Source organism: Lontra canadensis, unplaced genomic scaffold, assembly GCF_010015895.1.
Source record: "Lontra canadensis isolate GAN:19392208 unplaced genomic scaffold, GSC_riverotter_1.0 scaffold60, whole genome shotgun sequence".
In the NCBI taxonomy this organism is placed as follows: Eukaryota; Metazoa; Chordata; class Mammalia; order Carnivora; family Mustelidae; genus Lontra; species Lontra canadensis.
This window is the reverse complement of record NW_022631054.1, coordinates 723,416-750,907: the sequence shown is the minus strand read 5'-3', so window position 1 is coordinate 750,907 and position 27,492 is coordinate 723,416. Positions and strand designations below refer to the sequence as shown.

At 57.4% G+C, this 27,492-nt stretch overlaps 1 protein-coding gene across 1 annotated transcript; it reads right to left on the bottom strand.

Moving 5' to 3' along the window:
- Nucleotides 1–496: 496 nt before the first annotated feature.
- On the bottom strand, nucleotides 497–26,956 carry KIAA1522 (KIAA1522 ortholog). Its single transcript, XM_032877106.1, is given in 8 exon segments — nucleotides 497–1,872; nucleotides 2,138–3,920; nucleotides 3,922–4,712; nucleotides 4,804–4,920; nucleotides 5,510–5,633; nucleotides 5,924–5,979; nucleotides 6,064–6,234; nucleotides 26,689–26,956. Coding segments are annotated over 8 exon segments (3,300 nt in total). The 5' UTR covers nucleotides 26,924–26,956; the 3' UTR covers nucleotides 497–1,849.
- Between the last annotated feature and the right edge of the window lie 536 nt (nucleotides 26,957–27,492).

Below are 27,492 nucleotides of genomic sequence, written 5' to 3'. Positions count from 1 at the left end.
AGATTCTAGCTGAGGATAAGGAGCTCAAGTAACGTTGAGAGGGAAGGGGGCAGGAGCCGGTCAAGAAAACACAGAAGCTGGGCTCCCTCCCACCTCCAGCAGCTCCAGGGCTGCCACCAGGGCCTGCTCTCATGGAGGCTTTGGCCTGGTCTTGGTTCCCAGGGGGTTGGGTCAGGAACTCTGAGCGGAGCAGTGCATACTGACTATCCTCGTTCCCCAGCTCAGTGGGCAGATGCAACGGGTACCCAGCAGCTGCTCTCCCTCACCCAAGGCGTTGGGTGACAGCTACAGCGAGACAACAGCAATGAGGGAGAGCCAGAGGAACCTGGGCTCTGGTACCGCATCCCCTATGCTCCCAGCTCTTGTTCTGGAGGAGTTCAGTCTCTCCAGAGCAGCAGCTAAAAGTGAGGTTCCTTGCCAGGCTCAAGCCCAAGTCACTGTTGAGGAAAGAGGATCAGGACAGAAGGGGTGGCCTTGGGGGGCGGTGGGGGTGTGCCACACGACTATGGAGGGAGGCGCCAGGGCCAGTGGGGAAGCCAGTTTACCTAGAGAGGTGGCAGTCTGGAAATAGGTCATTAAAATTCCTAGAGATCAGTAGCAGAGGCTGACGGCTAGGGGGCAATCACCCAGCCTGCTCCCTAGGAGCACTGAACCCCCTCCCCTTCATTGACTAGGGAAGAGTCTGGAATAGAATGCACCTTTGGCTTCCCAGCCTTGTCATTCAGCGTCCGCTCCCCCCAGCGAAACCACCTGTGTTGAAAGGCAGCTAGAGAGAACACGTGCAGAGTAAACAAAGGTCCCAGAATGTCATCTGTAGGGCCAGGTCTGGGCTCAAACAAGTGCTCCCCCGGGGGCCACAACCCTCCACCCACCTCCTCGGGACTTCCTGCCCAGCTGGAAAGGACACAGCTTTGCCACATTGCCTCGGAAGTGTTGTGCCTGCCCGCCCCAACATGACTGCGTGGAACAAGGGGCGGATGCTTGGCATTACCATTGCCCAAGATGTCTCCCAATTCTGTTCTCCCACTCTCGGAAGACAGAGGGCCTGTGGACCTCCCTGCTGGCTCTTCTCCCCCACCCCCATTCGGGCCCTGGCGGTCTGCCACTTCTTATCCCCTGCGTGGAGCACCTGGCAGAACGGGAAGGCAAGGAGGGTGGTTGGTGGTAAGTTGAGGCACAGGAGGGCTAACCCCTGCTGCACCTTTTGTGCTTTGGAATTCCACAGCCCCGCTCCTGCCTCCAGCCTGGCGAAACCTGTGGGGATGTGATGACTCGCCCACCTCCAAGAACTAAGAAATGAGCACGCTGGATCGGAGGGAGGGCACAGATTGGTCCCAGCTATGGGGGGGGGCTACCAGGGACTGATGCTGCTACCATGTAAACAGGCCCTCGGAATGCGGCTTCGTGGGCCCTGGAAGATGGACATGCAGCTGCTTTTCAAAAGTGCTTTGATTCTGGACTACAGTATGTGCATGATTTGGACATGGGGGGGCGGGGAGGAAAGAAACTCAAGTGAGTTGCTCAGCTCCCAACTGTGTGCCCTCATGGCCAGCAGGGGGCGCAGCCACCCGCTCCCACCAGCTACCTCCTTCAAGATGAGGCTAAGGCCAAGACCAGCAGAAGCGGCCAGAAGGGAATCCATTCAGGGGGAAAAGGCATGAGCCAGACGACTTGGAGGATGGGATCAACACCAGGCTTGCATAAATATCAAAGGCTGTGAAGGTTAAGGCTGCAGGCATCCTCTCTACTAGGTTAAGTGTCTGCCATATCCTCTTGTCCTTGGAGCTGCTCAGGTCCCTGAGATTGTATTCCTGGGATGGGTCAGCAGTGCCAGTGAGGTGCCTGGTGGTCAGACCAGCTCTTTCTGTGGGTCTGCGGCGAGAAAAGGAAGGAACACTCAGCCAGAGGCCTCCCAGCTCGGTTCTGGATGGCCCACGGCACCTCCTCTCCCCCTCCATTGAACAGGGGTGACAGCCTACCATTCCCAGGCAGCCTGAGACCAGAAAAATCTGAAAGATCCAGTGACAAATCCCTAGTAGTGGGACTTGAGGCACCTCTTTGCCATCACCAGTGATGGGGACCCCCCCTCGCATATACACACACACACACACACACACACACACACAGTCCACTGTACCTGAGCCAGGCGGGGCCAGCTTCTGCTCCTGGGGCCCCACCAGCTGCACAACACTTCCATTCTCCGCCGGCTCCCCCTTAGTCCTGTCCTCCGCATGAAGGATCCCATTGGTGGGAGGGCCAGGAAGAGACTCAGCCCGAGCAAAGGTAGGGGAGGTGGATGGTGGGACCCCCCCAGAGGGCTTGCGGGCCACAGGTGGGGGAGCTTTAGGTGGCTTCTTTGGGGCTTGCGGTGACCGCTGCTCTGAGATGTTCCGAAGTTCAGCCACCAGGTTCCGCTGGAGGTCAGCCTGGGCCTCGGGGGACACTGGCCGCTCCAGCTGCAGCTTCTTGGTGCCCTTGGAGAAGATGAAGCTGGCCATAGAGGCAGGGGACTGGGGAGACCGTGGCTCCGCCTCAGGTGGTCCATTCGGCTGGGCACTCCCAGGGTCCCTGCTGGCTGCCAGACTGGAGGCCTTGAGTCGGACAGCAGCATGGAGCCCTGAGGAGGGGGCAGGCGCCGGGCTGGCCCGCCCCGACAGGGCCCTTCGTAGCGGCTTCTGGGGGGCAGAAGGCCCAGCTGCTGGGGTTGCCGTTCCCACAGGAGCACCCACAGAGCGCAGCCGCACCATCTGCAGGAGTGAGGGGGTGACCAGGGGCGCACCAGCATCCTCCCGGGGAGCTGCACTGCCTTTGCCGCAGCCCGCTGGTTCCTTCCGAGGGACTTTGGCCACAAGCCCTGGGACAGAACCAGGAGGAGGGGGTGCTGGCGGAGCTGGAGGTGGTGGCTCTGGGGAACCAAGGAGCTGGCTCTGGGAAGAGACAGTAACCGAGAAGGATGAAGCAGCCAGGGATCCGAAGGGCTCTGCGAGGCCTGAAGGGCCTGCTGGCTCAGGGCCAGCCACAGGGAAGAAGGCCTCCTCAGGCGGGGGGAAGTCCGCCATGGACAGGTCCTGCTCCTCAGGTGCAGGAGGTGGGGGTGGGGGCCAGCTGGGGTCTTGGAGGGGCTCCTCTGCAATCTCTGGGGCAGGCGGGGCCTCCACCACCTCTGGCTTCTTAGTGGGTGGGGGGGGAGGATGGTAGGATGGAGGCGGGGATGGTGGGGGTGACTTGTCTTTGGAGGCAACGGGAGACTCCTGTGGTGGCATCAGGGATGTCTGTGGTGCTGGCAGAGGCTCGGGACCCACGTCAGTGGCAGAGACGGGCCCAGGAACCACAGCAGGAGTAACCGGAGCAGGGGCCGCTAGGTTAGGACTCTTGGACTTGGAAGGGGGTGGGGAGAAGGGCGCAGGCACCTTGGGGTGAGGAGGTATGGCAAACCTATCCCCCAGGGTGGTCGACACCTGTGTACCAGAACGGTCTGAGGGGACCGGGTCAGAGGACGAGGAACATAGAGACGTCAGAGAGGAGGAGACAGAGGCCCCAGGAGACCGAAGGGAAGTGACACGCTCTGGTTTAGGGGGTTGGACCTTGCCCGGGGAAGCAGGGGGCCCTGCGAGACCCTTGGGAGGGAGGGTAGGGGTACCACTTTGGCTCGAGTACCCACTGGAGGGTGAGAGCGTCCGTTCTGGAGAGCACGGGGGACGCCGGGAGCCACCCGGAGACAAGCCGGGCACCCAGGCGCCTGCTGAGTTGGAGGGACAGGGGGCTGCCCCCATCACTTCTGACCCACCAGTGGTGGGCGGCCGGGGCAGCTGCGGCTGCTGCTGCTTCCGTTCGGGCTTGGGCGGCAACCCCAAGAGCCCATCGGGGGCTCCCGAGCCCCGCTGATGGAGCGAGTAAGTCCGGCGGGGAGGTGGGGGGGGGCCGCTTCAGCTTACGTAGGGACACACTCCGGCCGGACAACTGCCCACTGCTGCGGATGCTGGCAGTGTCTGAGGCCTCGGCTGTGCTGCCTCCGCTGGGAGAGCCCCGCCCACTGCCCCCCTGGGGAGGGGGCGCCACACCACTGCTAGCCACAGAGCCCTCCGGCAGGCCCTCAGAGCCACCCTTTGAGGACAGGGTGGAGCCATCAGACACGATGGTCTCGGAGGACTGAGAGTGACTCCAGGTGTCACTGGAGGAGGATGGGTGGCGGCTGCGGGGCCGCGGACTGGAGGCGGAGGAGAAGCGGCCCAGTGAGCGCACGGAGGCTGGGCTGGCGGACAGCAGACTGCAGCGGCTCAGCGTACGCAGGCTGCAGCGGCCCAGGGCCACCACATCCACAGTAGGTGGCAGGACAGCGTGCGGAATCAGTTTTGACAAGTAGGTGGCCTGGGGCGAGATAGACATGGCTGGGCTCAGGGGCTCCGGCGGCCCTGCCCCTCCAGTCAGTCCGGGCACCGCTAGGGACATGGGCCGGGTCACCGGTGGGGGCCGGGGCCCCGTGGACCGCCCAACAAGGGTGTCATCCCGGTAGATGCGGTCAATGTGGCGCTGCAGCATGGCCTCCGCCTCAGCGCCAGCCTCGGCCTGTGCCTCCAGCACCTGCAGAGACACCCGGGCCCCAGTCCCCGAGGCTGGGCCCGCAGGGCGGCCGTCCACTGTGGGGATGCGCACCGCATCCCGAGGACCAGGAGGCCGAGGGGTACCTGGTGCCTCACGCTCATGCCGCAGGCCTAGGAGGGACAGGGAGGACACGGGAGTTAGCAGAGGGTACTGCCGGGGCTCCCCCCATCCCCACCGCCGCCCTCCTGCTTGGGGGCTCACCGAGTTCCTTCTGCACATGCTGCGGCAGTCCCAGCACGGTGCTCCGCCTCTCGCGGCGCCGCCGCCCCGACTTCCCAGAGGATTTGGAAAATGAGTCATGGGGTCGGAAGGTAGAGCCTAGGGGCCAGTCCAAGGGAGAGAAACCGTTAGAGCAGGTCTCAGGGCACATTCTGCAGAGCGCCTGCTTTCGCAGAATAAGAAGCAAGAGCTCTGCAAAAACAGATTTCCATAATCAAGTAGGCGTGGGCAAAGCGAGGTTAAACAAAGCTACACACTTCTCTGCATGACTTCTGGAAGGCTTTAGAGGCCGAGGATAATTTCCATTTAGCGAACGATTATTACGTGTTAGTCAGCATGCTAAACACTTGGCATTCACTCCGACAACAGAAGTACTCTGATCCTCGTTTCATAGAACATCAAATGAAGATCGGAGTGGTAGAGAGTTGGCCCAAGGTCACCCAGCTGGGAAAAAGCAACACCGGCTTAAACCCAGGTTTCCTGACTTCTGAGTGTCTCACTTTGCAGTCTGTGTACATCATGAGTCTCCAAGAAACACAGGATACTGTGTTTCCTGAGTTCACTGACTCACAGAGCCTTGAGGGGTGCTAGAGTAGGAGGCAGAAGGGGAAAGCTACAGGGGCTGGGACCCCAGACAGTGCCCAACACCCCTCAGCCCATCCGAGAATCCTGACTGGCGGGCAGACACCTTTGCGCTGGATCATCTCCGAGCGGATGGAGAGTGCGTCCTCTGCCGTGGAGCTCTCAGCCGTGTAGGATGTGGTCTGGCTGCAGAAGGAGATGCTATCTTCGTCCGGCCCCATCCGGGAAGACTGTTGGGGGAAGAAGGAGATGAGGCCCTGGCCTCAGACCACCCCAGAAGCCTATGTAGGTCTCCTGCTGTTGCCTTTTCAGGGCTCCCCTTTGGAGCTCTGAACTCTGATTTTCCCTGGCTTCACCCAGCACTAAGCAGACACCAGCTGGACTAGCCCTTAGGGGTCACCTAGTCTACCCCTTCACAATACAAGGAAACTGAGATCCAGAAGCACTCAAAGCCAGACTTGCCAGAGATGAAGCAGGGAGGGAAGAGCAGAGTCAGGACTGAGCTAGGGGCCGGGCTCACCTGGATGCTCTGGGTGTCTCCATGGTCCCAGCCGCCCTTATTCAGTTTCTGTTTTTCTGGAAGACACCAGAGAGGTGTGTTGGGCTAGGCCCCTGACCTTGGGAGGGGAGCCAAGAGTGGTCGTGGACGGGGAAGGTTACCTTGCTGCTGCAGAGAACGGAGCCCCTCCTGGGCCTGTGTGTGCAGCTCTTCTAGGTGAGGCGGCCGCCCGCTGGGGAAGAAGACATTGTCCTGGTGCTCCTCCACTACAGAGCCCGGCCCCTGGCCAGGCCCGCCACTTAGACGTCTGTCACTCTCTGCCTTGGCAGAGCCTATTGGGATGGAGGAGGAAGAGAAGTGAGGCTTGAGAGCAACTGGGTCATGGGGATGTATGGGCCCCACCCACAGTCCCAAGACCACACACAGCCCCCAGAAGTACCCACAATGCCTACTTCCCCAGTTGTACCACAACTCACACTTCTAAGCTATACACGCAATATACACAGCCCCCATGTTCATATACAAACTCTTCCCAAGTGTGCTTGTGTCTGACTCGGGGCACACAAGCCCACCATACAAGCACAGAATTACCACAGGCTTCAGGATGTACACTAATAAACAGCACCCAAGTATAAACACATCAGAAACCAGTATCAAACACGGGGGCCCCCCACATATACACACAACAGCCACAGTCCCCATTCTGCACACATACAAACAGTACCCAAATACACAACTGTATCCACATGCCACTCAGGGCCCGACACAAAGCACCCCAATATACGCACAGCCCACAGCGAATACATTTCTGTTGTCTCCAGAGCCCAAGCTCCACTTTATGGAAAACCAACCACCCCTTTAAAACACATCGCTGGCCCAGGTCCAAGACTCCGTGGGACACTAGGAAGGGCTGTGGGCTAACAGCAGTCCTAACCTAACCAGAATTCCCAGGAAGTCCTGGGAGGAGGGACAAAACAAGACATGGCCTCTGTGTCCCCTACTCACCCATGTGGCTGTCCCTTAGTGGAAGGATGGGGAGGGGAGAAGGTGGCCCCAGGGGCCCTGGACCCCCAGACAAGGCAGCCCCAGGCTCTCTTGGGAGAACAGCCCCAGGCTCTCTTGGGAGTACAGCCCCAGGCATTACCCCCCCTCCTGGAGGCCCCGCCCCTGGTGCTCAGGAGCCGGGGATCCATTACAAAGGATCCTATTACAGGCCCCGCCCATGGGGAAGCTGGTCATCTAATCCTGGGAATGAGGGGCTGTGTCAGCACTCTGCAGCCCCAGCCCCCCCTTTAAATGGAACCCACATCATAAGCAAAAGCACGGGGAGGATCATGTGACCTTGGCAGCACCTTGTAGAGGGGCAGGAACAAAACAACCCCTTTAAAAGGCCACACCCCACGATCATGGTCTTCAGCTCCTACACCTGCCTGTTCGTACCTCCTCAGCCCATTCTTCAACAGCCAGCTCCTGCCCAGGGAACCTGTGGGGAGTCCTCCAAGGTCAGCACTCCTAGGTCTCCTGACAACCTAACCCACTGAGTCTCGCCTAGTTCCTGAATTTTACAAGTCGGGGAAACAGGGCTGAAAAGGAAAGGCCTTGCCTAAGGTCATCCAGCAAATTAGGGTCAGTGCCAGGACTAAGCTCCAGATTCCCAGAGGGGACTCCTGACTCACACTCGAAGTGAGGTCCCTCTGTCCTCACCGTAAAAGTCCAATAAACTCTGGTCCCCGTGTCTTAATCCAGGCCTGAAAGCCCAGTTCCTAGAAGCGGAAAGCAGGAAGATACCCCCCCCCAAAAAACTTCTCCACCGCCCAGCCCTCCGCCTCTATACAGCATTTTGAAGATCATGCCCCAAATTCCAGCAGCACTACTTTCCTCTCTACTCTGCTTCCCACATCCCATCCTCCCACACATCTGACTGACCTGGGGTCACAGGGGGGTGCTCTGTCTCTCAGAACTGAAACATTAGGATGCACCCACTACAGTGGGGGTACCCCTGGAGGAAGCAGTCTCGACCAAGGGCTGCAGGCTTCAAGGTCAGAGACACCTGGATCCATCTTCCCAAACCCAAGCAAGCAGGGACCAGACAAAGGCAGCGGAAAAGCCGCTGGACAAAGGCACATTGGAGGGCAGGGCAGTCTGGCCTCACTACTGCTCCCCATCCCCCACCCATTACCCTTCCCCGGCCTTGATCCCGCTTTTTACAGAAAGGTCTAGTAAATGGAGGTGTCGGGGTCCCTCCTCTCCCCCTCCCCAGCCACACCCACTCACCCTTCTTCTTAAAGAGCCCGAGGAGCACCGGGAGGCGGCGGCCCAGGAACACCACCATGACTGCGGGCGCCACTAGGGCGGTCCCCTATTCCGACCTCCCCAAAACACCAGGCACCGCCTTCACCATAACCCAGCACCAAGCGGTGCGAGTCGCCCGCCCAGCTGCAGAGCTGACTCCAGGCAGGGGAGGGGGAGGGGCTGCTCTCCTGCTCCTCCGCCCACCTGCGCCACGGACCCCGCCCACCCACCGACCCCGCCCCTCAAGCGGAGCGCAGAGGCAGGTACCATCCCAGATTCTGACGGGGAAACTGAGGCCCAGAGTCTGAAGACGCTTGGATCTGGTGGAGAGTATGACTAGCAGGGCTGAAGCTACTCGGTCCCTGGGGGCAGGCCGTCCCCAAGTTCTTTTCTAAACAGTCAGGAGCCAAAGCCATGGCAGGGGTCCCAGCTGCCAGATGGACAGTGGAAGAACCACTAGACTACACTTGGCATGATGCCCAACCCCAAGTCCTCTTGGCTGGTGAGTGTCATTCCCTGGGGAAGGAACTCAGAGGTGGAACAGCCTGGCAGAAGCCCAGAACTGCCTGTGATGGCAAGTCCTTTGGCAAAGCCCCCTGGAGGGGTGGGAGCCAGCCCAGGACACAGGGACACGGGGAGGCCAGGGAGACGTCCAGAGCAGAAACACCGTGGCTTGGTGGGAACAACTTGTGTGTATGTTCAAACCCATGCCTTCCCAAGGAATTTCTTCCCACTTTGGTCTTGTGGGAAGCAGCCCAGAGAAGCGCTGTGAACTCTCCAAGGTCACACAGCAGAGCCAGGCTTCATGGTATTCCTCTAGTACCTTCAGCCCAGGATCCTTCCCACTGGCCCCACTCTGTGACTTGGTGACTGTTGGATCACCAGGCAGAGAGAGAACAGAATTAGCCAAAACCAAACAAAATGAAACAAAAACAACCCTGTCATAGGTAAGGGCAGTAAAAATGAGTAGGAGGTAACTAGGAGGGTAGGAGGAGGTAACTGGAGGGAAGTCAGCTCCAAGTTCAAATTCAGCTCCATCACACACAAGTCATAACTTCATATGGAAACAAAACCAATGAACTCCTTATAAGACTGTTGCACCCATTCATTCAATCAGCAAGTATTTATTAAGCTAGTACGGAGGCTATATCGAATGGAGAACTTTATCTTGTTCACCTGAACACCTACATCAGGGCCTGTCATTCCGTGAGTTCAATAAACATTTGACAAATACATCAGTGAGGTAGACCCACAGCACAATTTTAGATTAGTTAAGACTGAGGAGCTATGATAGGGAAGGGGGTGCCTCTAGGGGGCATGAAGGAAAGTCTAAGGAAAGGCCATTGGAACCAAGTCCTGCAGAAGGCAAAGGACCCGGCCAGGGCAAGTGCTGGGCACAGAACCTTCTGGAGAGAGACAGCAGCAAGTGGAAAGGCCTCGAGGCAGCAGTGGGGTGGGGGGAGGTGTCTCAGAACAGAAAACGGGGGCCAGAGGGGCGGAAATATGGTGAGCAAGGGAGAGAATGGCAGGACCCAGGTCAAGTGGGGCCCTGGCGTGGAAGGTTACTCTGGGTAATGACAGCGCTGAGATCCCCTTGGGCAACTCCAGAAAGAGGAGCTGAGGCTGTGGCAGAGACAGTCTGTAAAGCGCTGTCCCCAAACTCACCTCAGGACACCGCACTCTCACAGCACCTTTCTCCCTGAGTGGCGAAGAATTCACAGTGGCTCCCCCACCGCAAACGAGACCCCTCTGCTGCCCCTTCCCCATTTGCTGCCCCACCCCTCAGAGACCACTCAAGCAGAGGCTGAGCCCTTGCTCTCTGGAGAGCAAACTTCTGTGCAGCTGGATAGTCTGTAAGGCCACAAATCATTGAAATCCAAACAACAATCCTAAGAAGTAGGCACTTTTATCCCCATTTGACAGATGAGGAAATGGAGGCCAGAAAGGGCAAGCTGAGAAGGGCAAGGTGGCATTTGCCCTGAGGATAACTTGAACCCAAAAACTATGTTGTCTTCTGGTCCAGCTACAAACCTGATCTCCCCTCTGAAGGGGGACCCTATCATCCCCACAAATTCGAGATTTCTTGGCCACATCCTCCCCTAGATCCTCTCTTAGGCCAGACCCATCTGCCCCTTATTAGTCCTGCTCAGACACAAAGAGCAGTAGCCCCACACTTGCAGGGTGATTAATGCCAGGGGCTGGGGGAAGGCAAACAGTCTCTGCCCTCAGAGATCTTACAACAGCCATTCAAGGCAGGTTCTCAAACATACTCTTCCATAACTGATCCTGGACTGGTGCGGCTCGGAGAGCTTGGTGACTTCCCCAGCTCTGGCTGGCTCCTAAACTGATGCCTTTAACCACACAGGGCACAGTCATCCTCAGTTTCCCCCTAACCAGGGGAACTCAGGGCTGAGCTCCACTCAGGATGTATGGGAACAGCAGCTCAAGGTCCCAGTTCCCCAGCTGGCAGTCAGGGCCACAGCTGCAAATTCCCAGAGGATCCAAGGTTCTCACACTTGATAACATCTGGTTGCTCCAGCAACAGCCCCCCCCAACCCCCACACACAGCTTGGCCAGACAGACCTTGAGGTCTCTCAGAGCCACGCAAGGCTCAGGTCCGCACACCTGCAACTTGCTTAGGGAGGGGCTCAGCAACCTGAACCTCAGGTGGCAGGCAGGCTCCTCACAAAGAAATGGGCTGAGAGAGTGGAAGGACCTCGCCCAAGGCCACACTTAGAGTCCTTGTTCCAGGACCTTCTGCCCTGGTACAGTCCAGAGGTACAGCCTAGGGCTGAAGCTCACCACCAGCCTCCGCCTCCCCTCCTCCTCCACCTGCCTGAGGAAGGAAGCTTCCGGGATCAGAGAAGACACCTTGCTCTTGGCCACGCCCCTCACATGAAGGGCACACCAGGAAGCACACCGGCCAAGTTCGGAAACTCGGATCTAGTCCACCAGCAGAGGTTCTGGGCGCAGTGACCTCCAAAATGTCCCACTCGCCCCGCCACCCACCCACAGGTGCGTGCTCTCAGGACCACATCCATAAAGCATACCCAGGCCACCAGAACCCAGGTCCTCCTCACACACGAGCGGGCTACAGACTCACACAGGGCCCAGCCAGGTGGCGGTGTGTACACAAAGGCAGGTGCATGTACCCACCACTCTGGGGCTTTCCTGAGCCCCAGGGACAGGGAGGAAAGGCGGAGGGAGCCCCCAACCCCCAAGGCCAAGTGCACATTTGTGCGCATGCGTACACACTGTCTTGGCAACATACTCCACGGGGTGAGGCCTCAACCTGCCCCATTCCAGAGCAAGGGGCGGGGGTGGTGGCGCGCCCACAGCCAGGCTAGCCTGACTCAGGAGAGAGGAATGAGGGGGGAGGGCACAGCAGCCCAGGTGGCCTTGCTCAGGAGCTGGAACCCTCCGGGCCCAGGGCCCGGGGCCGGGGCCTGGGCCTGATCCTGCTCCCCGACCACCACAGTGGATGGCAGGCCAGCCTGGGAGCCAGGATTCAGAGTGTTCAGAGATACTAAGTCTCAAACCCTCTGTTCTAGTGAACACCTAGGGCCTTCCAATAGGAGCGGACCCAGAACACATGGAGACTTTATTCTCTTAGAGACAAGACAAAGGGACATGAACATCACAAAAACCTTCAGGTGAAGGTTTCTTTCTCTTTAGTCTCCCAGAACATCCAACAAGAAACCTGAAAGCCATGTATGACTTCCCTTTTTAATGAGTACAAGGAGGCTCCAGGGAAAGTGACTTGCTCAAGGTCACCAAAACAGGAAGTGGCTGCACCCACAGTTGAACTTGGGTCTCACTCCAATGCTTTTATGGTCCTAAGTCTGAGGAAGTTACGGGATCAGGAGGGCTGCAACCCGAGTTCCTGCCCAAAGAAGGGGACCTCTACACCCCACCTCTACAGAAGGGAAATCCCCCTCCTTCTTCCCTCAGTGGGAAGCCCCGCCCTACAGCAGAGCTGCAGAGCTGACAGGCCGGTTCTAAGGTAAATATGGGGGGGCAGGGAGTGGCCCTGACAAGGAGAGGAGGATCCCACGCCTCGGGCGCCTGGGGGAACCAGCAGCAGTGCGGGGAGGAATTAGCTACAATAATATTAATAAATGTCATAACGAGTTTCCGGGTCAGTATCTGCTCCTGACAATGACATAATCTCTTTCGGTCTGAATTTCCAAGAGCCCTTTCCTTTGTTCTTTCAAGGCACGATTATCCCTATTTTACAGATGGCTTGAGAGGCAGCCACAATGAAGTCAAGAGAAAAAAGGCCTGGGAGTCAGGAGGTCTGGATTAGAGAGGCCTTGCACGAATGAATCAGCCTCTTTGGGCCTCAACGGCAGGACTCACACCCACCTCACCGGGTGCCTGGGAAAGCCAAAGGCACACAACCAAGGGCAAACACAAAGTGTGGTGCTCAGAGGGAGCCTCCACCTCCCCAGGGTGGAGGGATGGGTGAAGGTTGCCCTCAGGCCCCTCTGCCTTTCCACTCACGACACGATAACAAACTCACATTTATCAAGGGCTAACTAACTGAGACACACATGGTATCACGAAATCCCCCTCGCCATCCAGAGGCACGCACTCAGGGTGAGTGACTAACCTAGGGTCACACAGCCAGTGACTGACAGAGTCAAAGTGTGTGAGCCCAGCTCCGACGGGCTGCGCATGCCTCCGGAGGCCTCCGCTGCACCTGCTTCCGGAGCTCTCCTCAAATCCCAAGTGGCATTAAGGACCATTATTAAGATAAGCTCTGATAAGGGACACTTAACAAGAGTTCCCTATCAGCTCGTCAGTGACCCAGGTGTAACCCTTCTGTTCCAGAAGGAAAGGAATTGCAGGGCCAGACCAGAGACCCCATAGCCCTGGGAGTCAGATTTGAGACCTCCCTGCCCCTCAGCTGCAGCACGATGCAGAGCCAGGCCGTGCCCTTTCCCGAGCCTCAGTGTCTTCATCTGTGAGATGGGAGGGTTGGAGAGCTGATCTCTAAAGGTCCCTCAGCATACAGGGCTCTGTCCCTAGGAGGGTAGTGGTCCCCCACTTTGGGTCAGGGCCTGGGGCAGCAAGGAAGTTCACCTTATCTCAGATCCCTCAGACCAGAAAGGGCTGGGCCAGCCCCTTGTCTGGAAGCCCAGGGTTTCCACAATCAAGTCCAGACATATAGTTGGTCACAAGTCTCCTCTAGGAAAGTGGAGGAGAAAGGGAGACGCTGGGGTGGGGGGATGGAGGGGTAAGAGAAGCAGGATTTTTCCCAGCTTTGGGACCTTCCAAAGGCCCCTGGCACTCCAGGTACAGAGGCAGAGGGGAGGGAAGAAAAGAATTCCAGGTGGTCTGACTCCACCAGTGACTTAGTCCATTCCCTCAATCGCCTCATCTGCAAGGGGGACCACAGGGGTAAGGGCAGGGGGTGGGGGGAAGGGGGGCATGTGTATAAACCTCACAGAACAATGTCGGGAAAAAGAGGGTGGTATGCTGGGGGACGTACCCTGGGCTCCCAATTCACATCTTCCACCAATGCCCCAAACTGCCCAGGACCTGGGGGCCTGGGGAGGGGAGGGTGGGGTTAGATTCCTGAGATCCAAGGCCAAACAATCCCAGCAGGTTCCAGGATCTTTCCTGCAGTGAGAAGGCCTCTCCCTGTCCCCCCTTACCCTTCCCTTTCATCCAAGGGCACTGATCCAATGGACCAAGTGGTCCTTACATCTCAGTTCTCCTCTCATTTCCCACCTGCTCCCTCTCCAAGCCCTTGGGGGGCCTCAATGCCTCGTCCTCAACCCCTGCCCCTCTCCCACAGCACTTCCTTCACTTGTGCTCCCTAAGGAGTCTAAAACCCTGGACCTCAGGCTTTCTCTGCCCAGGGGATCTGCAGGCCTCTCAATCATAAGAAACCCATCTATTGCTAAACTCATTAAGGGCACAGGCTTCAGAATCTGACAGGCTTTGTTTGAATCTCCGTTCAGCTACCTCCTTGCTGAGTGGCCTTGGGCAAGTGACTTCGCTTCTCTAAGCTCCAGGTTCCTCACCTGTAAAATGGGGACCATAATGGGTTCTAGCTTGGAAGACTATTGGGGGACGAATGGATTAACCAATGTAAAGGGTTCAGCCTAGGCCCTTATTTTTAGCTCTGAGTTATTATTCCTGTCACCATCCCCGAACCAAGCAGCCTCAAGCACAGAGCCTTTACAGCCTTCTCTGGGTCTTATTCCTGATTAATCCCAGGTCCTATCACTTTTGCCACCTCCTCCGCAGTGTCTCTCCAGCTGCCACTCCTCTCCACTCCCACAGCCCCCACTCTGTCCCCAGCCCTCACCCCACCACCTCTCCCCTGGATTACTGCAATAGCCTCCAGACTGCTCTCTGGAGCTTCCACTCTCACCACTCCACCCCCAACCTGTCCTGCCTGCACCTGCCCCCACTCTGGCACCATCTTCCCAACACACCACTTTCGTAGGCTCCTCCCTTGCTCAAACACCTTCACTGGCTCCCTATGGCCTATAGACTCCGGCCCTCTCTGCTGGCCTTGCATCCTTTCCCTCATCTTCTCACAGATGAATCAAATGGATAAGTACTCAAACCCCAGTCCCATACCTGGGTATGCGACAGCAGAGGCCCAGGCTGGGGAAGCCTTAGGAATCCTCCGCACAAGTAAGACCAAAGGGATGGAAGTTTGCACTCACAATGGAACTCCTTCTCTTCCCAAGAAAAGGAAGGCGCCTCGACTACATTTCTCTCCAGCCCCCACTCTCAGGTTCAACTCTATGCCTTTGCTCATGACCAATACCAATTTCCCAGAGCTGAAGGGCATTCCTGGTCATCTCATTTAATCGATAATTCAGGACTCATTCCAACCCTGTAGTTACTTCACAGACCAAATTAAGACCATTTCCCCAGTCTTCTAGAACCCCAACCCAAAAGCCTTTTGATATTCCCCAGCCCCCACACTTACTTCTATGTTGCCTTGACATTGCTTTCTGGTTTTTTAGGACCACCTTAAAGCCTGGTTAGTCCCTGAGTTCAGCAGGAACCAAAAGCACAAGGGCTAGTGGGAAAGACTGTAAACACAGGCCTCTTCATCTCTCTCTCTCCCACCACAAATCGTCACAAGTCCTGACCCACAGTTGGTTCTCAGGAAACCATCAGATTAGTTGTGACCACAGGAGAGCAGGCGGAACCCCAGCCCCACCCCTCGGTGCCAAATCCAAGAAGGGACAGGTGGACACATCCAGGATTTTAGGATTGTCAGGACGGGGAGACTACTGGAAGGTCCTGGAGTCTCTCATCAATCCACCTTCTGAGGAACCCTCAGAGAGCCTACCAGAACTTAATTAACCCTTTCCTGCTGTTACTTTATGATGATTATTCTTCAAACCGCTACTGGCAAATGGCCTTGCACAAGCCCACCTTCTCCAGACCTCAGTCTCTTTATCCACAACATGGCTAGACAGAACTGTAAGGGTACCAGAAGTCACCTAAGCTACACCCCCCCCCCAAATCCATTGACAGGCCCCTCTGTGGAAGCCACTTCCAGAGAAGTGAAAGCAATTTACTCAAGGTCACCAGAGCCCATACCGGAGCCACACAGAAAACCCAGACCCCCTAATTCCCAGCCCAGGTTCTTCCTGTCACCCCCTGTGTAGAGGGATGAGATCATCGGGCTCATTTCAGAACCTCTAGGAATGTGGGCCACCCTAGGAAGACACGGGTGGATTCCCTCACCACAGCAGAAAACAACCCCACCCCACTTTCTCCAGAATTCTTTCACTCCCAAAGACTAGAATGAACAGCCGCCTCTGTTGGGAACCCCTTATCTTCCTCAGGGGAAGAGGTAGATCTATCCCCATGCCCCCACGCCATCTCTGGATTCACAAGGTAAGGGAACTAGCCACCCTCCACAGCCCCTCCTCCAGCACCCCTTGGGGCTCTGGGGGATACCCTGAACCGTCGCACCTGCTGGGGAAAACCAGGAATCCTATTTCCCAGCGCTAGGGTTGGAGGCCTTTTCTCCATTCTCCCCCTCCACCCACCCCCCACTTGGCAGGAATGTGACCCGCGGAGGGATCCCGCAGCACGCCGGGAAGGGCTGCGTTCCAGCTCGGTGGCTGCACTGAAAGGGGGGACATGCGGCAGCGACCACGGTGACCGCGGGTGGGGGGAAGGGGGACGAGAGGCAGCGGCAACGCAGGTGGGGGCGGGGAGGGAGCGCAGAGAACCAGTCCGACTCCCGATCACGCCAGATGGAGGCGGCCCGAAGTCTCTAGCCCCTGTTTTCTTGCTTCTCCCCTGCACCTTTGTCTCCCCTCCCTCCTGCAAACTTTCAGCCTGTTGGGGGCTAACAAGTGTTGAGTGTGTATATGTGTACAAGCGCCTTAGGGTCTGCCTTTGAGCCTGAGTGTGGGAGTCTCGTTGGCTGTGCAGTTCTGAACCCGTGTGTACATGTGTGTGCCTAAGCCGCTGGGGAACTGTACCTACATGACTGGTGTGTGTGTGCGATTGTGTGAATCTGCGCGAGGGGTATATTCGCGTGGTAGTATGAACCGTATACCTAAGGATATGTACCTGTGTCTCAGGTTCTGTGCGTCCTACAGCGATGCGGTGGGTGTGAATGTGTATGTGATTCTGCCTGCATGTCCGTGCATTTGAGTGGGTGTTGTGTGTGGCTGTGAAAATTGTGAACATGTTCGCGTGCCCGCCCGTGGGTATTCGTATGTACGTGTGCTTTTTTGCGCATGTGAGGGGTGGGGTCTGTGCGGGGGATTCCCGGGCCCCCACACTCACACCCACCAAGCCCCGGGAGGGGGCAGCAGCGGTGGCGGCGGCTGCGGCAGGGAGACCCTCCTCCCCGCCTGCCCCGCCCCCACCCCCGGCCCCTACCTGCCGGCCGCTTCGCCGACCGCCCGAACCGCCAGAAGCTGCGGGCCCGGGGGCCGCTGGGGGCCTTCCTCTTGTGGTGTGAGTTGCCCATGGCGGGCGCGGGAGCCGGCGCGGAAACCCTAGCGCAGCCCAACCAGCCCGGCCGCCGGGCCCGCAGCCCCGGGAGGGAGGCAGAGAGACGCGCGGGCGGCCACCGCAGGCGCCCCCAGCCCCAGCTCAGCCACGCCTCCGGGTTCTGCGGCCAATGGCCGGGCCGGGGGCGGGGACGGCGGAGGGGCGGGGCCTGGCGCGCATCCCGTAGGCTCCGCCCCTCCCAGGACCCGGGAGACCAGCTGAGCCGCTCCACCCAGAGCGCTCGGAAAAGGCCAGGTGGGGCAGGCGGGTGGCCCGCTCTCCCAGCCCAGGGGCCGCCTCTCTTGAGGACTGCAGTGGAGCCCAGAGAAGTCGGAGCAGGGCCCCCGACAGGCAGGATCCGGAGCCCAGCTGCTGCTAGGGCCCACCAGCCCCCACCCCGTGAGTGTCACGCGTCTGTGTGTATCTCCTGTCTCTGTGCCTGTTGTGTACAAATGTATCGATCTGACTGTACTTCTGTGGTAATCGTGTTCAAAATAACAGCGCCCTTTTATATAGCGCTATGTGCCAGGTGTTGGGATGACTACTTTCATGCCACAAAACAATCCTATAAGGTAGGTACTTTTATCATCCCCATTTTACAGATGGGGAAATTGAGGTTCCATGAAGACAGCTGACTCGCCCAAAGTCAAAGAGCAGTAAGCTGCAGAACTAGGACTCAGACCCAGACTGACTCCAATACCCCCTGCCCATGCTACTACCCTTCCAGTTTATCTGTGCCTGTGCCGGTAACTGGGCCTTGGTAATTGTGTGCTTGAATGTGGCTGCGTAGTTGTGTACCTGTGTATATGTTATCTGTGACCCTGAACGTTTGGATCTCTCTGTGTGATCATCTGTGTGTGTGACTGTGTGCCTATATCCACAGGGAGTCTGTTTTCAAATGTCTGGTTGTGTGCTTTTGCCTATCTGCCTGTGTAATTGTGACTGGCTCTGTCATGCTGTGTCTGCGAGTGTTAAGTAATGGAGTATGTAGGTAAACGTATGTGAAGCCACCCACATCTGTGTGCCCCTCACTCATCTCCCCCCGTGTAAGTCTTTCGTTTTTCAAACCTAGGCCAGGCTTCACCTCTTCCAGAAACCTTCCAGGCTGCCAGGCTGTCCTCACCTCTATGTCCTCACAAGTGCCCTTGTGCCCAGAGCCCAGCAGCCTGGGAAGTGACTCTCCTTTACCATTGCTCTGCCCTGTCTCCAAAGAGGGGCAGGGTGGTGTAGCCGGGCTGGGAGTCTAGAGCCCTCAGTTCTAAACCTCGTTGCTCATCCTTTCTGCCACCTGGGCCAGCCCCTCCACTACACTGTGCTGCCTCTTGTGCCCAGTAGCTCCAGGGCACACCGTCCCTACCTGCAAAATGGGGGAGTCAAAACTGGTCCCCACCCTCCCTGAGGCCCATGCCTTGCTAAGTGTGAGGTTAACAACAATGCAGTCCCTGAGGGAATATATTTTATTCATCCGTCTGGGTCCAGAAACATTTGTCAAACATAAACCATGTACCAAACGGTGTGTACCAGGCACCTGCTCTGCACCGAATAGAGGGTCCTAGCATCAAAGCTGGAAGAGACCTCGAAGTGTCTGCTAGCCCAATTCCCTTAGTTTACAGAGGGGGCCCATAAAGGGGAAAGGTAGTGTAGAGGAGCAGAAAGCACACTCGAGGATAACATCCAGACCTCTTGGCATGAGTTGGGCTGGTATGCAAAGAGCTTCAAGGGATGTCTGGAGGGTAGCCGGTGCCTCGGCCTTTGCAAGAGGCCTTGCAACAACTGCCCTGCCCCCAGTTCAACCTCATCTCCCACCACACCCCTGCTTCTTACCACCACCCCAACCTCCCACTATACACCTCCATGCTTCTTCCTCCTCCACCTTTACCTGGAAGATTCCGCCTCAATACCCTGCTCGACAGTCTGTTCCTCCAGGAAGTCTTCCTTGCACCCCTCCTCCTGCAGCTCAACCCTCTGTGCTCCCACTGGCACTAGTGCCGCCCTCTGATAGAACCGATCACACCCCAGAGCCCCCCGGCACCCTGTGTAACACCATCCCAACACTTGTGTCAAGACAGCAGTACCTTTTGGTCTCTCCCTTTCCAATCAGAAAACCAGTTCAAAACAGTGATCGCCTCCCTCCGCTTAGTAAGCCCAAGCATAGCACAGTGTGGGGCACACAGCAGGCACGCTGTGGTGTTGAAAAGAAGCTGGTGGAAGGAGAGACAGTGGGGCTCACCTGCTGGCAGAGGTGGTGGTGATATTGGTTACGTTCTGGGAGAGGTGAAGAGGCTCGGGCAGGAGAGTCCCAGTCTCTCTCACGTTCTTTCACTACAGAGGCTATGTGGACTTCAGGATCCTAGAGGAAGAGTACTGCCCCCAGCCAAGAGCGTAAGAGAGCCCGGGGTAGGACCGTGGGAAGAAGGGAGCTTGTATGGAAGACTAGAACTCCTGAAAACCACAACATTGGACTTGAGTGCCTCGTGACTTTCTTGGATGATGGTGAAGACCTGGCCCAGCCAGAAGCTTGGAGGAGAGGGCTGTCCTAAGCAGACAGGAGGCCTGACCTGCAGCAGCCTCCTGGGAATTATGCACTTTGCCAGAAGATTTGGGGCTTAAACCCTTTGCAAGCTGAGCTGTCTCTGTCCCCCTCAATCACAGGGCTGGCACCCTGTGAGTAGAGCTGACAACCTTTGATGAACCAGCCCCCAAGGGCAGGAGACACAAAACCAGAGAGACAGTGGAGTGTAACAGTAGGAGAGTGGGACAGTGATTTCACGCTCCCGCCCCAGGAAGCTGCTGCCACCTACTTCTCCCCCAAGTCGGCCAAGGGGCTGGAGGTGGCCATGAGGTCTGCCGGGTCTGCAGACATGTGGACAGAAGGTGAAGGTGTGGATACCTGCTCTCCCCACCCCAGCACCTTCACCGTGGCCCAAACAATATACAATGCCTCCTCTCATTCGTTTTCATCAGCATGTGACAGCTCAGGAGCAGCTGAGACAGCTTTGAGGGCTGGGGACAGGGGGATTTCCGGGGGACAGCTGGGTAAGGGGAGGCACTCCCTCTGCCCTCTTCTGACAAGAGCGGAGATTTTTCTGGCCACAGGATTTAGCCACACCAGTTCACCAAACCTTGCTGGCAGCCCTGCTTCGGGGGCAGGAGAGGGACAGAATTGGGGGCGGGGGAGGGGGAGGGCTCATCCTAGCCTGAAGGGGATTTCCAGAAAGCTGGGCTGTGTGCCATGGGTGGGGATTTGAGGCCTCCATGAGGAGGAAGGGAGCAGCAGTTGGAATGAGCCTCTGAAGGTGTTGGAGGTAAGGGAGGGGATGGAGGCCTTCTTGGCCTCAGTTCCTGCTCATCTCCTCCTAGTAGAGGCACCTCTCTGGTATGGGAATTTCCATTTGAAGTCTGAACAAAGGAGTAGGGAAGCTGAGGTCAGCCTGGCAGGTGAGGGCTCCTACTCCACCTCTGATGCTGGCTGGCTGTATGACCTTGAACAAGACACTCTGTCCTCTGGGCCTCAGCTGCCCATCTGTATGTGCCATGAAGGCAGCCTGTGGCATCTCAGGCCATCGACTCTGAGCATCTAGGATCAGCAGATGCCCATGCTCTGGGGCCCATGTTGGATCACCCACCTATTACCCAAAGTTACTCTGCACCAGGCCCCGTGCTGGGCATGGTTGGGGGAAAGGACCATCAACCCAGCTCCTGCCCTCAGGCTGTTCAGAACAGTGAGGTATGGCTATTCCTGTAACCACAGAACCCAGCCAGCCAGGTGGCCCCAGCCCCTTGCAGGAGCCTTGCCCGACTCCAGCACTGCAAATCCCTCAACTCCAGCTTCCCCTCACCCTTCCATTTTAGTTCATGTGTCACCTCCTCTGGGAAGCCATCCCTGATGTCACCCCTGGGATCACTATGCTCCCTCCTTTGTCACACTACTTAACCCTTAATTATCTGTTTGGTGTCTGGCTCCTCCCCCAGATTGTGAGGTTCATGAGGACTGGGACCTTGGCTCTCATTCATCCCCAGGACAATGTGTAGCACATAGTAGGTACTTATTACCTAAAATTAAATACTTACTAGTATGTTGAAATACATTAGTGAGGCTCCCTCTCCCTGACCCCCTCACAGGGGCCTGGAGGAGCTGGACACAGATTCCTCTGTGGAAATCACACTCCCACTGGATGTATCCCACAGCAGAGGTAGCCCTATCCCAATCACACTGGTCCAGGCCCCAGGCTAAGGACACTGAGATGCCCTACCCAAGAAGGTGGCCAGAAAAACAGACCGTCCAATTTCAAATCCCTTAAGCACCCTGCTCTAGCGTGGAGGGAGTACTTTCGCTGGGGGCTCTCCCAGAGATGATGACGCTGGCGCCAGGACTTGAGAGATGAATAAGGGTTCAGTGGATAGAAAAGCAAAGGGGAGCACACCCTAAGTAAGGGAAATGGTGCATGCGATGGCATGGAATGTGGAAGTACATGGAGTGTTTATTGAAAAGCAAACAGAGGGGTGCCTGGGTGGTGCCGCCTGTTAAACATCTGACTCTTGATTTCAGCTCATGGCACGATCTCAGGGTCCTGAGATGGAGCCCTCCGTGGGCTCTGTGCAGGGCATGGAGGCTGCTTAGGAGTCTCTCTCTCTCCCTCTGCCCTCCCCCCATCCCCTAAAGGAAGGAAGGAAGGAAGGAACGGAGGGAAGGAAGGAGGGAGGGACGGAGAGGAAGGAAGAAAGGCAAGCAGACACTATGCTGCCCTTAGACAGGCAAAGTGTCCAGTACCCAAAGTGCCTTTGAGTCCTCACTTTGTTTTAAAAGAGCTAAAGAGGGGCACCTAGGTGGCTCAGTCGGTTAAGTGTCTGCCTGCCTGTGGCTCGGGTCATGATCTCAGGGTCCTGGAATGAAGCCCTGCATCGGGCTCCCTGCTGAGTGGGGAGTCTGCTTCTCCCTCTGCCCCTCCCCCGCTAGTTCTCTCTCTCTGTCTCAAATAAATAAATACAATCTTTTAAAAACTTAAATTAAATTTAAAATTAAAAGAGCTGGGTGCCTGGGTGGCTCAATCATTAAGCTTGGCTGCTTTAAGCTCAGGTCATGATCCCAGGGTCCTGGGATCGAGCCCTACGGGGGGCTCTCTGCTCAGCGGGAGCCTGCTTCCTCTCCCTGCTGCTCCCCCAGTTTGTGCTCTATCAAATAAATAAAATCTTTTAAAAAAATAAAATAAAATAAAAGAACTACACAGGCCCCTTCCTCAGCAGAGGGAGATGGCATTCACACGGATTCTCTCTGCCCATCCTACCATAACATCCAGGCCCCTGGGGCCCAGTGTCTTGTCCCTGACCGGCCAAAAGGCAGACTCTCCTTTCCTGAGCACAGCTCCCACCCTTATGGCCCCACCCCATTCTCAATCCAGAATTCTAGAACCAGAAAGGCTCTCAGAGGCCATGAAACCCCATCTTTGTCAAGACAGGGTACATGTGGCCCACCGTGGGGCAGAGCTCAAACTTAGGATTCTCTCCACAACCCCACACCAAGGACAGTGCCTCCTGAGTGAGTGGCCAGAGTCATTCAGGTTGAACCTGCTGGACCTCAATTCTTTCAGTCCTGAAGCCACCGGCACTCTGACACCCCTCCCCCCCCAGCCACTGCCCACTGCCCAAGAGGAACCTTCAGGAGAGCTAAGCACTCCCACAGTGGTTACTGGTCCCTGCTCTCCAGAGTCAGAAACATACCTAGCCTCATACTGTTTGGTTTCAAAAGCATGGCCTTGGGAGGCAGACCGAGACCCTCTGTCACAGCCACACCATGAACATCATCGCCATGCAGGTGGGGACCTTGCCTGTCCTGTCCCGGGTATTCACCTTGCCCTGAACGGTGCCTGACATGACATAATAAAGAACATGCTTTTTCAAACAAATGAAGCCAAGAGACCCTGAACAACTTACTTTCAACCTGTTTTCTCACCTAGAAATGGTAATAACTGCCCACCTCCCAGGTTGTAGTGAGGACAAAGGAAAACATTCGTGAAAATGCCCAGCCAGGGTCTGACACATGGCAGCCTTCATGTTACTTCTTCAAATTAGCCAGCACCTGGGGCACCTAGGTGGCTCAGTTGGTTGAGCACCTGACTCTTGATTTGGCTTGGGTCATGATCTTGGGGTTGTGGGTTCAAGTGCCGCCTCCGGCTCCCTCCTCGGGGCAGTGCCTGCTTGGATTCTCCCTCTCCTCTCCCTCTTCCCTTCCACGCTCCCGCTCTCTCTCTCTCTCTCTAATAAATAAATCAAATTACCCAGCACCCTTCCCTCCTTCTACACTCTGCTCACCACCTGCAGGCAGTCTCCCCTAGTTATCTACTGGGCTCCAGTCCTGGCGTCTGTCCCAGAAACACTTCCTCCCCACATACTTGTCTGGAGTCCAGGTGATATTTCTGGAAAATATGGATTCTTATTTGTTTGCCTTTTCTTATGCCTGAGTCTTCTGTTGGACAAGGGTAAGAGCCCACCTTCCATGGCTACTCCCCCTCAATCATCACCATCACGGCCATGGGTATCTGAGGTATAGCCAAGAGTGGATTTCCAAACACGGAGCAGCTAATGTCCAAGTCCTCAGCACCACAGCCGCAGAAACCTGCTCCCATCTAGACCATTCTCCACAGTTCACAAAGCACTTGCATCTCAGTTATCTCATTTGACCCCTGAAACACCCCCTGTAAAGCCAGGATTTATTTTACAGATCAGGAAACTGAGGCTTAGAGGGGCTCCCGATCTGCCGGCGTCACAGGATCTGGGAGGGGCGGTATAGTTGTCCTGTCAGCCTCTGAGCCCATTCCCTCCAGACTAGGTCCATAGAGCGCAGGGGAAGGTGACAGTAAGAGCGAGCCCTTCATTTCCGTGATGACTTCACATTCCTCTAACTTCCACATTCGCTCTTGTGAGAATCTTGCGGAGACAGAAATCTTGGGAGTCACGAACCCACCAAGGCAATGCCCAGCCAGAGGGTCTCATTCCCTGAGACGCATGGAATCAGTGTACCCAAAGAGAGGCCGCTGCCCAACCTCACGGGACTTGCTGGTGACTGAGCCAGGATGTGAACCCTTATTTGCCTGACTCTCCGACTCCTCCCACTCTGTCAGCTGCCCTCACTTCTCTCTGGGCCTTCTGCAATCTGCAGAATGGGTTGGATGAGAAGATCTTTCAACCTTTCCTACCGATCTGGGTCCCACCTGCATGTCCTCTTCATGAAAACGGGACCAGTTTTGGAGGAAGATGGTTTGAGTTCGAATCCCTGTTTGGGCAAAAGAAGCACTCACTGTCCCTGAACCTCAATTTTTTCATCTGCAAATGGGCTTGAGTGAGCTAATGGATACAGGGCTCCCACTCCCAGCACATTCAGAATAATCAGTAACTGTCAGATTTCCTCCCGTTTCTTTTTTAAGTCTGTGTAGGGCGGTCCTGGAAGACAAGGGCTCAAAATTCTACTCCAAACTCAGCTTTCCCAACTTACTGTAGAGAAGTCGGATTAGGGGAGCCACGACCTGCATCTGAGAGACTGGAATGGAGGAGCTTCGCAGTAAAGGCGCCTGACCTCTCAGGAACTTTCTGTGTATTCCTCCTTCCCATCTTCCCCAGTCTCCATTTTGAACATTTTCTCCAGAAAGAGTTAAGCCTTCTTTGGGTTTCCCCTTCCTGACCAGCATTGCCAATGGAGATTAGAGAGATCGGATTTATTTCTCTTAATAAACAGAAAAGAAGTTGGGCCAGGCAGGTGAAAAGGAAACAATTGGAATAATAGGAGGCTGGAGCAAAAGGGAGCAGGACTTCCTCTAGTCAGACCTGGGGCCACCCCCAGACCGGAAGAAACAACAGCCAGGGGCAGGGAGGTGGTTCCTAGGCACGTGGGCTCAAATCGGGCCACCTGCTGCCCAGAAAGCCCAGTGCTACCAGATACCTAACACGATGCAGAGGGAGGCCTACCCACGGGCCCAATGACCCCAGCCCAGGCTGCTGGAGCAGGGACATGCCGGGTCAGCTTTTCCAGCCCCTACCTCCAGGCTGGTCTCCAAGGGGGAAAGGGTCCACTGCCCTGGGGTACACCACCGGCCTTCTGTCTCCAACCCTGCCCGTCTAACCAGAATCCATCCTGCTGCAATTCTGACCCATGCCCTCTTGAGATGGGGAGGACTTCTGACTGAATCCCGGTGGGACAGCCTTAGGAGAGACTCTGCATGGAGCTGGGAGTGCAGAGCCCTGAGAAACACCCTTTATCCAAACTCTCCCTCAGGGCTTGGCCCAGTCATCCCTGCCCCAGCACCCTGACTTTTTGCGTGCCTGGGCCAAAGGCCCTCATCCAAAAGGAAGGCCCGGCCGGATGCAATCACACAAGAGGCTTTTCACTCTCTTCCTGACCCCTCAACCGTTCCTTCTAATTCTCCTGCAGAGGAGGTGGTTAAAGGACACTGGGAGGGTAAACATGGAATGGGATGGGCCCGCACACACCGCCATTTCCTCACCTCGGCACTGCAGCCCAAGCCAGAGGAAAGGTAGACTTGAGCGGGACAAGCCCCAAGGGAGCTCCACCCTCTTGCAGACTCACGCCCTACCCCCCAAACGGGAGTTAGAAACAGAGGGGGAAATGAGGAAAGAACCAAGCAAGTGCCCAAAAGGAAAGTGACCCCAGCAGGGATGCACCAAATCAGCCACCCCTTCCCTACCCCTCAGGCTGCCCACCCATCAGGCCAGAGAGAGTCCAGAGGCAAGGAACTGACTGTTGTATTTTAAGTACCCATCCCACCACAGCTCAGGTACAGGCTCTCCATTAATTTGAGCCTCAGTTTCCCCCATCTGTAAGCATGCTTCCATCACTGGCCTGTTTCTACCAGGGCTGGGGAACGAGTGATTGGGGAGGGGCGGGGTGCATGGTGGTTCTCATCGGTGAGCTCACCACCCCAGGAGGTGGATGTTTGAGTCTGGCCCCCCGGAGTGGTGAGGGGGGCCAGGTGGGAAAAGCTAACAGCAACACCTTAAGAGCCTAAAGCAAGCTGTGCCCCACGTTGGGTCCTTTGTGGGTCTGAAACACTTTGAGAGCGCAGTTGACCTTCTGGACCTAGAGGAATCCCCACCAGAGACGCAAGGCCACTTGCCTCTCCCATGGGCCCCAGGCCAGAGCCAAGTCTCTGACCCCCTGACTCAGCAGAGGGCAGAACCTGGGTGAGCCTGGGGGAGGGGGGATTGCCTCACCGTCCCAAGAGCCAGACTGCCAGCACTTCCTGCTCAAGCCCGGAGATTCCTGTCCCAGCTAGGGGTCCCTTCCCCCTAGAATGGGGTCTGGCTGAGTCTGGGAAAGGCGGGGAGGCGGCACAGAATGGGAGTGCTCGAACTGAGCCCCCGGCTCTCCGCTCCTCCGGCCCCGGCGCCGAAGGGTTCACCCCTCCAACACGCCCCGGACCCCCGGCAGAGCCACCCCGGCCGCACACTCGGCGCCGCCGGCGCGCAGCACAGGTGCCCCGCCGCCTTACCTCGGCCTTTACCCTTGGCCCTCCTGGCCTTGTCGTCCGCCTTCTTGGCCCGGGGGGCGGCCGATTCGGCGCCCTCCGCCCCCGCCGCCTTCTTCTTGCGCCGCTTGCCCCGCAGCCAGCTGAAGGCGCGGCGGAGGCCGGACGCGCCAGAGCGGGACTTCTTCCTGCGCGGGGGACCGCCCGGGCCCCCCGGCTCTTCGGCCGCAGGTGCGGCGGGGGGCGCGCGGGCCGCCATGGCGCGGCGGGCGGACCTCGGCGGGGGTCAGGCCCCCTGCGGCCGGGCATCCATGCGCGGCTCGGGCGCGCGGGCAGGCGGCCGCCGCGGGGAAACGCGCCGCCGAAAAGTTTGGGCGGCGGAAGCGCAGCCCGCGGGGAGCGGCCGGGCGGCGGGAGCGGCGCGGGAGGGGCGGGTCGGGCGGCGGGCGGGGCGCGGAGGCCGGCCTGCAGCCGGGGAGGGAGCGGCCGCGGGGCGGGGGCGGCGCCGCCTGCCGCCCTCCCCGCCGCCTCCTGCCCGCCGTCCGGCTCCGGGAGCTCCGGGAGCTCCGGGGGGCCAGGGGAGGGCGAGGTCGGGCGGGTGGCGAGGCGGCCGGGGGACCTAGTGGGCGGGGTCGCAGGGCGGGGCGGGAGGAGCGGGCCTGAGATTCGGGGCCGGCGGGGGCGCGAAAGGGGAGTTGGCCTCTCGGGAGAAGGTACGGGGAGGCGTGGGGAGGAATGCTGGGCTCGGACCCCAGGACAGCCAGGTATCCTGAGTTCAGCCTGGGAATACCTGGGGTTCTTCTCTTGGAATATGGGAGTTCTGAGAAT